At 32.9% G+C, this 12,577-nt stretch overlaps 1 protein-coding gene across 2 annotated transcripts; it reads left to right on the top strand.

The window, feature by feature from the left end:
* The first annotated feature begins 223 nt into the window (after positions 1–223).
* LOC127841433 (CD82 antigen-like) lies at positions 224–11,355 on the top strand. Of its 2 annotated transcripts, XM_052370265.1 has the most exons (10): positions 224–427; positions 811–1,053; positions 2,784–2,996; positions 3,169–3,243; positions 4,001–4,096; positions 4,879–4,947; positions 5,234–5,362; positions 9,068–9,151; positions 9,573–9,694; positions 11,300–11,355. In XM_052370265.1, exons 2-9 carry the CDS (start codon positions 988–990, stop codon positions 9,651–9,653), a joined length of 813 nt encoding a protein of 270 aa, XP_052226225.1. In that variant the 5' UTR covers positions 224–427; positions 811–987; the 3' UTR covers positions 9,654–9,694; positions 11,300–11,355. The 2 variants fall into 2 exon arrangements, with proteins under 2 accessions (XP_052226225.1, XP_052226216.1); XM_052370256.1 differs by having other exon boundaries at positions 9,573–11,349.
* Positions 11,356–12,577: the final 1,222 nt, after the last annotated feature.

Raw genomic sequence — 12,577 nt, 5'->3', positions numbered from 1 at the left:
GTTTATTTTTTATAGTATTTGCTTTTACAATTATTATTTAGTATTTCCTTACTAAATTGTTTTTTTATATTATTCTTATAAACAAAACAATATATGCATCCACCATACTTGGTTCATTCAAATGAAAATCCTCTCTCTGTGCAGGAACAATCTGAGAGTCAGGATATAACACACGAATATAACATACTGGTCATATTTCCTATGATTACCAGACAGGTGAGCCTGGTAAATTTACCCAAGCTTAGTGGATTATGTTTAGTGGTTCTATCTAATAAACATTTGTTTCTGGAAAATACTGACTTATGGATGGACTGTAGTGGGGTTGTGTATTTATTAATGAAAATATTTTACATTATTTAAGTGATTTGGCGGTGAGGAAAACGTGTTGTTTTTTTAAAGATTAGAGACGTTTATCTAATGCGTTCCGGTAGGTTTAACAAAATAGTTGTAATCATTCTTGTAAATGCGTTTGCAAATTGTTTGAGATCATACGAAATATGACAAGAACATATGACTTTTACAGTAAAGCTTACATAATGTTTATAAATATTTGTCACAAATAGCATTAAATTGTGAGACCTAATCTCTATATGTTGCATGAGATTTTATCACATGGATATGCACAATTAAAAATGATGCCAAATATTAATAATTAAATTACTTCGGAATGTTAAAATCTGCAAGGACCGTGTTTTAATAAAACTTTGAAATGTGTTTAATTTCACAGCCATTAAAGGGAAACCCCATAAACGTCGTATGAATAAGGTTTTACATAACACATTGCGCCGGTAATGTTTATATTTTTTTCAGGCTTTATACGTGAATATACAAATGATGACAGGACATCTCATATTATCTGCAATTTCAACAAACAGGACACGTTTTGTTAGTTAATAATATATATCAAATTTGATTAACCTTTAACTTTAAAGAGAAACGGACAATTGATTGATTAAACTGCAGATAGTGTACGTGATAATCTTAATAATGGCGGAAGGAAAGCTAGCAAAATGTTCCAGATTTCTACTGATCATCCTGAATTTGGTTTTCTGGGTAGGTATGCATGAAAAATGAGATAAATATGAATGTTATACGAAATGCACTGACATGTCATCGATATGTAATTAACCGTACTTTTACAACATATTTATTTGCCGCATGCATGGTAAACGAAGTGCTTCTTCTACATTTCGATAACAATGTAAACATGTTTGTTGCATCATGCAAAATATACACATTACAGCAGTAAGAAGACATCAAATGGGATTCATTATTTATTTTCTTTTTTACATGTAATGTTTCGGCTTAAATTGTAACCTACACGTTTTGCAGTAAAAGCATTTAAAAATAATGCCGAAATTCAGAAGATATTCTAGTAAATAATGAATGGTCACAATCCACGATGTTATACATAATAATTAAAATCAAATGACATCATCCATGATCTAAATATAAGAATATGTATGTGGAAAAAGTACAGATAACAGTAAAATGTTTGTTTTACGGAAGTAGTTGATTTTAAAATAAGCTCTATTGTTTCAGTTTTCTGTCATTAATTAAATCGCATCAAATGTGTATTACGATGGTTTAGCCATCTAGATCTTCAGTGTACAGGCACAGAACAGAAGAATGCAATGTGTTGTGCTGCAGCTACTCGCATTCAATTACCTTGAATCATAAACACCATTGGTATGACAGAAACATATGGTTCCGATGTAATGTGTCAGTATACTTCGACTAATAACTGTAAGTTTGAGTACAGCTAATGTCGTGAGCAATCATGTGGGTATGATAAGCACACCATGTACATGTAACATTTACACCTATTTAGGTCAGCTTACTCGTGCACAAATATGAAATGTATATATAGTTCAACTATGTTCAAGAAAGCAGCATGATATAGGCAAATCGATTTAATGGCAGGTAAAATTCTTTATACTAACCTGTGTTTGTACTAAATTTAACCGTTGTATAGTTTTTCATTTGTAACTGTGCATGAAATGTAATTCTTTGTCAATAATTTGTCCTATATTATCAAGCAACTTAATATTTCTTTTAGAATATGGTTTCCTTTTGAGCAGGTTTACAATTAGTATCACTCTATGCGATGAGTGAAAGAGAAAGGATAAGTAAATATGCATGTCTGAAACGGAAAGGACCATGGTTGTTGTGACGTCATATAATCTAAGAGACCCTCTAAGAACTTTGTCAAATAATGTCCCTTGGTTCAAATATGACCAGGCCCCCGGGGTCGCCATTGTCACAATGACTTTCATTGAGAAAAATTTAATCTCCTCTGAAACAGCAAAGGCGATGGCTTTCAAATTGTGTATGTGGTATCATCAACAGATTCTCTGAATACAATATTTACAGTACAGAGCTATATCAAAATTACCAGACGTTTGAGAGAAAATTTGGTTAACAAATTTTAATATTTAATCGATATATATATATATATATATATATATATATATATATATATATATATATATATATATATATATATATATATAACAACCTTTAATTCACAATTCACATGTATAAAAATGATTAATTTACGGAAACGTAAAAAAGAGCTTTACATATTTTGTGACGGATAGTATTCATTTATTCTTATATATGTTTTCAGAGTTATTTTGCATTCATAAAATTTAACAACTTTACTTTATGCTATAATATGTGGTCTAATGTGTTGCGTAATTAGTAATCCGTTATTTTTCAATTTCAACGCTTTAAAGCTAAACCTATAGATTATTTTTCACATCAAAGCTATTTTGTCTCAGCTGATAGGCGTGGTGTTGCTGGGATGCGGGCTGTGGGTTGTTGCTAGTGACAGTGCCGAAAAGAAAGTCACCGAGTGGCTGCATATGTCAATAGACCAGGACACTCTCAACGCTGTCGGCTACACTGCCGTCGGCATTGGGGCGTTCATGTTTCTGATTGGGTTCGCCGGTTGCTGTGGAGCGATCCGAGAGAACGCAATATTGCTCGGAGGGGTACGTGAGTCAAGAGAGATATGGAATAAAAAAGTGCTGTTTTATTACACGCAGCATAGCTTTGTTTAAAACCATGAAGTATGTACACCTTAAGATCATATTACATGTAACATTTTTCTAAGATTTGATACAGATGTACTGTCATGAACTATTTGGTTTGTTTTGTTTGCAGTATATTATTTTCATGGTAATTCTTCTATGTGGCGAGCTGGCAGCCATTGTGTATGTCGCAGTAGAGAGATCGTCAGTAAGTATCCACACGATTGTGCATTGATATGGATGTATATTTATTAATATGTTTATACAGCTTAATGACTCATCAGTATTTATATAATCTGACAGTAATCTGACAACTTGCATCAGTACGTATACTCGCCTATGCTCTATGTTCATATGTATGTATCAAGATTACCTACGTCATAGATCATGTGTAGCCCACGTACAATACAACTGTATAATCGCCGAGTAAACAATTATACTAGGTTTCTCCCAAACACGCCCGAAGATCAATGCGGGCGAAACACACTATTCTTGGCTAACGTCATGTTGCTATGTGTCTGGTGAACCGTAAGTTACGCGGTTTTGCCAGGTGGCGATACGGGAACAATTCATAACCCATAATAACGCTTATCATCCCCCATTTATGAGAGCAGCATTGTTAGCAGAAGCAGTGAAAACGCATTTATCAAATCGCATTGTTTGTGTTTTCTGGTGTTTCCAATCACTGTCTTCTCCTTCATGGAAAGGCTGGTCATTTGCGATTTAATGTTATAAACTATTATTGTTGGAAATGTATATTTTATTTACTTCTAAATAAACGCAAACAAACAACAGTTTATATTTATTGGTACAAACATTTATTTAAAAAACAAGTGCAATTGAGGTAAAATACAAGTGATGCATTAATTATACCGCGTCATTTAACCTAAATATTTGTAATATCCTACATTCATGTGAGTACTGTTCATAAATATTAGCTGACAATACCGCTCTCATATTTACAGATCGAAGCTCAGCTGAAGGTTAAACTTCTTACAGATGTCAGAAACTACACGTCATTGTCGAACAAGACCACTGCCCTCGATCTCCTGCAGGCAAAGGTAACCGCAACGATAAAGTGATATTATGGGCATCTAACAGTATATAGGTGTCTTTCCCAACCGTTGTTTATTTTTGTTGTTTTTTTTGCACTTCATATACTTATATTTGTTAATACAGCATCCACATACTAAAACAATATACCGGAAAGAGAAAACTACTGCATTTGAATATCAACCGTACTTTCGTTTTGACAACTGACGGCAGAAATGATTCTATGTACGATGTGAGTCTAAATTTAGTTTAAGTGCAGATTCGTTCATACGACACAAAGACAAAGTGTTGTTTTACGGATTATTTTAATTTCCTGCAACGATATCTATTTATACGAGACACGAACACTAACTCCGATCCTTATAAAAAGACAGTTCCGTTCGGCTTAGAGAACTGGGGCAGTTAAGCAAAATATCGAATATAATATGTATTTTTATAAACAACTGGAAGCAAGCTAAGTTGCTGATATTTGGTCAGTTACCACATTTTAACTTATTTTTGGACCTGTTAATTCTTTTCAGCTCAATTTTACCGTGAACAATGCCAATAATATCACTTAAAGGGGTTATCTTTTTGATGTACACGAGAATCAAATAGCATGTTTTATTGTTCATTTTATAATATCAGTACTTATAAGTATATGCTGTTATAAAAACGTCGTTGAATGAAACTTTAAATATTTTGTCTTTAAATTTATTTTGTGTAGACAACAGATCTAACGCTTTTAATGTAAATAATATATATGTAAACTTTTTTAATTATTACACTGTGTTTTTTTTTATTATTTTAGGGTCGGTGCTGTGGGGTAGACAACTTCACAGATTATAGAGACAATGTATTCTTTAAAACCGATAAACAGGTAAATGTTATGGGATGTTTTAACTTATTGTGTTATAAAATCAAACTTCCTTCTATATAAAAATACAAAAATAGCTTCTATTATCTTAAAAACGTTTCTATACACTATCCTTAAAATAAATACAATAGTTCCTCGAGTGAGTTAATTTCAGAACGCTGTCATAGCTGTTGGTTGATATCGTTTGTTAAAGCCATTTAATTGGTTAAATTGCCTTGTATAGTAAGTTAGCATCGAACAATTGTATAAATAAAATCTAAACATAAAATGGAGTTTTGTTCATCGCCAGAATTCAAGCGTTCCGAACAGCTGCTGCCAATCGTACATGCGAGGAACCAGTTCTATCCCCGTGGACCGCGACATGTGTCAGCTGGAGGCAAGACTGGGGCTTCTCAATGGCTCCCAGCTCTTTACAAAGGTACGAACATCTTTGATATATAGTGCATTTAAGTGCATCACAGCTCTTATATATTGTATTTGGATCTCAACTTAATCCAATGATATGAACCTCCAACTGTATACATAAGTTTAGATACCACACTATATACATTTGTATTGATAACCCAATCGACATCTGGGCTATATCCAAATGTAAGGATATTTCGACTCTTGACAAAAGGATGGACAGCCTAGGTATTTTCAAATGTGTGCCTAACTTTCTCTACCCGAATGCATGAACATCCCAGTTCTATCAAAATATAATAAACTACTGTATACAAATGTTCTATGCAACCAAACTCTATCAAAATGCATTGACATTCAATGGCGTAGAACTGAGTAGACATTCCGACTAAATCAAAATATATGGACATACCAACTCTACACACAGGAATGGGCATACCAGCTCTATCCAAGAGTATAAAAATTCCACTCTATACATACGTATTGATATCCCAATTATATACAAAGGTGTGGAAATCTTTACTCTAAACAAATGTATTGCAATCCAAATTCTTTAAAAAGACATTTCAGACTAAATTATAAACAAAGCCATGGACAACCAAACTCTTTAAGGAGATTACAAGCATCGCAGTTTTATAAAAACGTGTATTCTCGCAAGAACCATTTTTATGTAAACCAAATTCTTTTCGAGGTGTGGTCATCCGAACGTTATGCACGATTGGGTCAAGCTCTAAATAGATATTTGTTTCAAATGTATATATTCTCTGGTTCCTTTGCACATGTTTTTTTTTTTATTTTTATAGTAAATAAAATAAAGCTTTAAAACTGATCATGGGTGTAGAGCTCCATTCCGCCTCTAATAAACATTTCTTTATAGTCAAGCCCTATCATAATTTTTGGTGTGTACTTACTTTTATAGTACTCAACAACTTTTCAAATTATTCACGTGTAATGTGTTATTACCGAAAAATAAATAGAAGAAATTGCAATATATGTGTGTCATATCATAAATAATTTCCAAGTCAGTATTAGCGATTCGTGTATACATTTATTAACGAGGGATACCAATATATGTTCAAAATGCGAAAAAGGTGCCTCACAGAGCGAAAACAACCCTCAAATAATACAAAGTGGTAAGTGTTGTACTACTAAAAAAAGTCAAACATGCGGCTTCTTAAGTGGTCACCCCTTTTTTAGCTCACATCAGCTCTTTGGGCTCATGTTTAAAACACCATGATGTCCGTCGTTCGTCAGTGCCTTAGGTGCGTATAATGACTGCTCCTCCGGAATCACTTTATAGATTTCAGCGAAAATTTTAACCTCTTTGATGGTCCATACAAATGTAAGGACACCCAATGGTGACGTATCTGCATGCAAATATATGGAGATACGATTGCAACGTACCCTCATAAAAATACATGTACATAAAATTACAACCCAGCTGAAAACTTTTATATTGACATATGACTTTCTTAGATGTATCTTAACGTCTTCAATAAAGGGCTATCTAAATGTGTGGACGTGTGTTGATTACGAACTAGCTGTTAAGCGGTGCATGGGCATTTTATTGCAACCCAGCCGTATCCAAATGTAATCAAAGTACTGAAAGTACTGGTGTGACGATGCTTTTGAAGAGGATTGATATAAAAGCATATATTTAAGTTTATCTACATCAGCACAATTGTGTATGTGGGTACGAACATTTTGGTAGGAAAAAAATGGGTACGAATATTTTGGGTACAACAAATATGCCAAAAAAAGTACGTTAAAAGATTTGGTTACGAAAAAAAAATTGGGTAGGAAAAAAATTGGGTGCGAAAAAAAATTTGGTTACGAGCAAAAATTTGGGTACGAAAAAATAATGGGCACGAAAAAAATTGGGTACGAAAAATGTAGGGTACGAAAAAAAATTGGGGGTACGGGGAAGTAGTACCCGTGGGGAACTTGATCCTTTCGGCGAAACTGGGAGGCGGGTTACATTCTCGATCAAATATAACAAGAAATATCTTTAATAAGGTATTCGACGTGTATTTTCTGTACCACTTATCTTAAAAAACTGTCTGTTACAGTAAAACGTTTGTTGGTTATAACATTACGTTTCAACATATAAATTCAAAACTTGACATGCTCTTTAATTACACCATGGTCTTTAATTTCACATGTATATCATACCAAACTTTATATGTCGTTGTTTCCTTTCCTAAGTTAATGATGATATGTGTACGGACGCGATTTCACAATCCCATGTGCATGAACATATACTTTTCCTCTTTTGATTATTGTTCTTTTTCTCTAATTCAATAAGCTTAGGCATGTTTGTTCGTTAAGTATGGCAATAATTTCATGATGATTCCCGATCGAAAGTGGGTATGAGCACATAGTCGTAAGAGCACTTGAATACGTGAGTTCGCCCATGAACACATGGTAAGGTTAACTAAATCCCCGCGATATGACCTAATATGTGTTTAAAACAGCAAACAATATCCATCAAACGAATGAATTGTCAAACATAGTATGTGCACTGATGTGGCTCTGTAATTCATGTTTGAAAAGTTTATTAAATATGCAAAATGAGAAAGCACGCAGAAGAGCGAGTATCACAGATATGATACGGCTATTATGCTGTTTATATACCATAGTCGCTACAACGTTTACGAATGGCAGGTTCGAAATAATTCGTTTGCTTTACACTCATGATCGCGTTGAAAGTTAATTATACACGTTTTAATTCGCAATTTATTTACTGAATCACGACAAATGTCAAATACAATACAGAAAATGCATAGTTGTTTCATTGATCTATAAACATATAATGGATTGAATATAACTGATTTAAAATTAACGTTTTCAAACTATTATTAAATCTTTTCCCAGAATATGCTGTCCTATTTATATCTGAACTTCCTAAACCTTTATCAATGATAATCAGCGAGGTATTCCGATTAGAAAAATCGAGCTATCTCAATCGGACTGGCTCGGTCTTTTACATAGGTTGCCATTGTGAAGATTTTTTTCATGATATGATAACTTAGACGATGCTTCACAGCATCGTCAAAAAGGACACATGCTTGCAGTCTAGCGGTACTTTACATTTCACTAAGGCTTTTTAAATGATAGAAGTATGATTGCAACCTAACTGGATACAAACGTAGAGAAATTGCAATCAACAACTTAAAAAAGTATGACATCGTTATTTACATGTTTCTTCACCATAGCATTTTACAAAGTACTAGTATCAAACAAATTATTACATCCAAGCTATACAAAATGCGGACATTTGCTTAAATCCAAGCTCTGTATAAAGATATGTTCATTCCATTGATGTGTAAAAGTTTATTTTAAGAATTTTTTCCGAACCGTATACACATTTTTGTACACCGAAAGCGTTGCCAGCTGAGCACAAGAAGCTGTTTACAGAGGTACGGGTACATGAGTATATGGTTATATCTTGCATTTTAAGAAATATTCCGATATTGTAAGTTTGAGCAAAACATTGGTGTCGGATAGAACATTGTGTATAAACATCTAGTAGACGTTTGCATTCCAACTGCATACACACCTGTGAGTATCTGGTACATGTGCTCTGTATAAAGTTGCAGAGATTTTTGATTTGCCCTCAGCATTATTGTCCAACTACAGTATTAAGGTACACAAATCATGAATGAATGTTAAACATTTGGAAAAAACGATAGACACAAGTGCAAATGTGTTCCCATTTCAGGGCTGTTTAAATAGCATACGAGAATTGATAGACGACAACAGCGCTATATGGATCGGTGTGGCGTCTGGGATTCTCGTCTTAGAGGTATGGCGACGCCAATCACAGAAACCCGTCATATTTTCCGTTAACTTTGATACGTAAAACAAAACAATGCACATCTAATGTCAAATAATTTAAATAAAAGAAATAAGTTTCGTTATCAAAATGGTACTCATGCAATCAAAACATCTTAACTCGTAAGTAAAAATAATTTCCTTCACCTTTGATTTTTTACGACATGAGCCGATTAGATATAGTTTTGTTCAAACGTCGGACATATAATATTATTTATGGAACATAGGACATTTACTCAACACAACTTATAACCCGCCAAAAAAAAAAAATTGCAAGCTTTTGTCTTAAAGTTTACAAAAAAATAATCTACTGTGCGACGTGTTTCAATGTTTCATGTACACCCTGTTGTATTACCATTTGACAAGACCTGTGATATCGCTATTCATTACAGTTGATCGGCGTGGTTCTCGCCATATACCTCTGTAGAAACCGCACGGACTACGACTTTGACTACGACGAGGACCAACTATGAAGGCATCACTTTGCGTTCCGTTCGGGAGTCATCGGCGTGCAGTATACAAACATTAAATCTAATTAAGAAAAAACACTTAATTTTTTAATAAAGTTACTTTACGACGACCAGTCGTCAAATAGGCCTACATTTTGCGAACATATTTTTCATTTAATGCAAAAATATATAAACAGAAAATGATTTACAAATATAGATATATAATGTATTTAGGTATATAAAAATTGTCATTTTTAAACGAATTTCGCTTTTGAACAAATATAATGATTTCTTCTTAAAGATACCATAAAAAAATATTTGAGAACAGTATAATTTTTGTTTCGAGCAAATGTGGCTAAAAGTTGGTTGCTGGGCACGTCGACCATGCGTGGCGCGTTCCCATCTTTGAAACGTCTAGTTATTGAATAGTTATGTACACCTATTTAAATTATTGTATTTATATCGCTAAAAAATAAATGTACCATTAAGAATTATCATGCAATACAATTGATAATGAAGATGGTCAAGATTTATTTCAGGCGTTATGAAAAAAATGACGTTTGAATAAATATATTTCATCAGATCATGAAACAATACTATTTTTGCTCGAAAAAAGAAACTTTGACAGTTTTAATGTAGATTTATTTCAATGTTAAGTAGATTTAATATACATCTTATGTTGTCTGTATTAGTTTGTTTTATTAATATAGCGTGTTAATGTGTCGTTTTGTAAAGTGGAAGAGTTGCTAACATTGATCTGTTGCGCCACAACTGCGTCCCTTGCTTGAAGATCAAGGTCAGAATGTGAGAACCAAAATGAAGATTGCAATGACTTCGCCATGTATACTGAAATATTAAACTAGACTTGCTAGATGATATATCTCGTGAGAAGGTGTACTGTGCGCAACACTTGAACCAATTGCTCGATCAAAATTGGAGATCACGCCGAGAACTTGGAACTGCCATATACCATATAAACAGCTTGTATTTTTGTTATATTAGACTGTATCAGTCTGTTTTAAACTCACGTTCAAAAGATGTTTACCATATTTTGACGATCTCTTGATTGTAGGTCAATGCCACACGTAGAGGTAGAATTCTAAATATGTTCCATATCTTTTTCTGACCATAATGTATCAGTACTTTATAAAATACGCCTACCTTAAAACAAATGATCGTCGTGTGAAATGGCCTAACCAGAGCATCCTTACTTGATAGTTAAGAGGTCATATTTACGATGTCACTCAGGGTTTAATGTTCATTATGAGCACATTACCAATGTATATTCTGTGGGCCATTTGATTGACTTCATAGACTAGTGTGTAATGTACGGCAATTTTTCAAATAGAGTGATTATATTGATAAACTACCATGATATTTATTTGAAGAAGTTGATGTTATGATCTTGATTTGTTAAATATCATGCATATATTGTCGATTGATTAAATTCCTGTTTCATTAAGAAACATTGCAGTTATAAGTAATCATTTAATATTGTATCTATATATGATTATAAAGATAAAATTCATTAATTCTACTTAAAAATTATAAAGGACGTCTACATATCTCCGCATCTGAATTTGAATCAGGATGTTTTACACAATTTACGGATTTGCATGTATCACTCGTGCTGTGAAAATGTAATTATTTCACTATAAAGTATGTTTCAGACATATCCACATTATGGCGGAAACAATCTTTACCACAATATCGTCGGCATGTGCTTTTTGTATTTTTTTTTCAATATTTTATCATCTGGGAATAGGTATATATGCAAACTATGCATTACTGCTGGCCGTTTCTTGTGGATATCGATTTGGGTTTGCATTTACAGACACGTAGACAATAGGTTTTAATTGTATATTCTACGGTTGAGACATGACTTTGAGTTAAAGTTTCTTTTAAATACATACTTTTAGTACAAAACTTTTGAGTTAAAGTTTCTTTTAAATACATACTTATAGTACACATATATTTCTAGCTTTTTCTCTTTCTTGCGTTGTTAAGTTGTGATACACAAGATTGAATACTAGATTTTAAAATATACATATCTGTTTTACCTCCAATATCACATGACATGTGACAGTTTGTAAAACAATACTGACTTATTTGTTAATGATAATTTCATTACATTAATATGACTTTAATAAAAACGTTTTGTATCGTGTACGTTTTTGTTAATTATAGGAATACGAGAAATAATAAACCCACTACAATATTATAGTATTGTGATAAATATAAACACACTTAATTTTCCCAGTTTATTTCCCGTGTAATAATCATACCTTGAATCATAGCAAAGTCTTATATAAAATGAATTAATCCTCAGTAACATGTATCTAAGTAGGAACGCAGTACATAAGAGCAAGTGTTTCCACAACTTAAGTTTTTATTGGTTTACCTATGCAATTTATTACTTCTTAACTATTGTATTATTTTTAATTATGAGTAATGTCAGATAGGTAACATTGTAACAGATAAGGCTATGCACAGTAGTGTTTCTTGAGCACAGTATACACGTATACAGAAATATTATAGAACTATCATTAATAGCCCCTATTGTAAATATAAAGCAGACTCTTCAAACAATAGTATCACTTTATAAAACTGCTGCAGAAAACATGGAAGTCCAAAATATAACCAAACGACGTAACGTTTTTGAACGGCAAGATAAACCATGGTGTAATAATTAATGTGATATTTTAAAATATCGTAAGTATAACGCTTTGAGAAAATTTCGTTTCACAAACTCAAGGAAGATTTACATATCTACCTAAAGGAATTTTTTTTTAAAGTAATGTACCAAACCAAGAAGGATGATTTCCAACTGAATATGAGAAATAGGCTATGCTAGGCATGTAGTAATCCAAATTTATTTTAGCAAACAATGAAAAGGGGTAAATCTTCACATTCTAGTTGTCAGCAACACATCAAACAAATTGATTGGC

The sequence above is a fragment of the Dreissena polymorpha genome, chromosome 1 (assembly GCF_020536995.1).
Source record: "Dreissena polymorpha isolate Duluth1 chromosome 1, UMN_Dpol_1.0, whole genome shotgun sequence".
Classification (NCBI taxonomy): Eukaryota; Metazoa; Mollusca; class Bivalvia; order Myida; family Dreissenidae; genus Dreissena; species Dreissena polymorpha.
The sequence above is the reverse complement of the archived record's forward strand: the minus strand, read 5'-3'. Positions and strand labels throughout refer to the sequence as shown.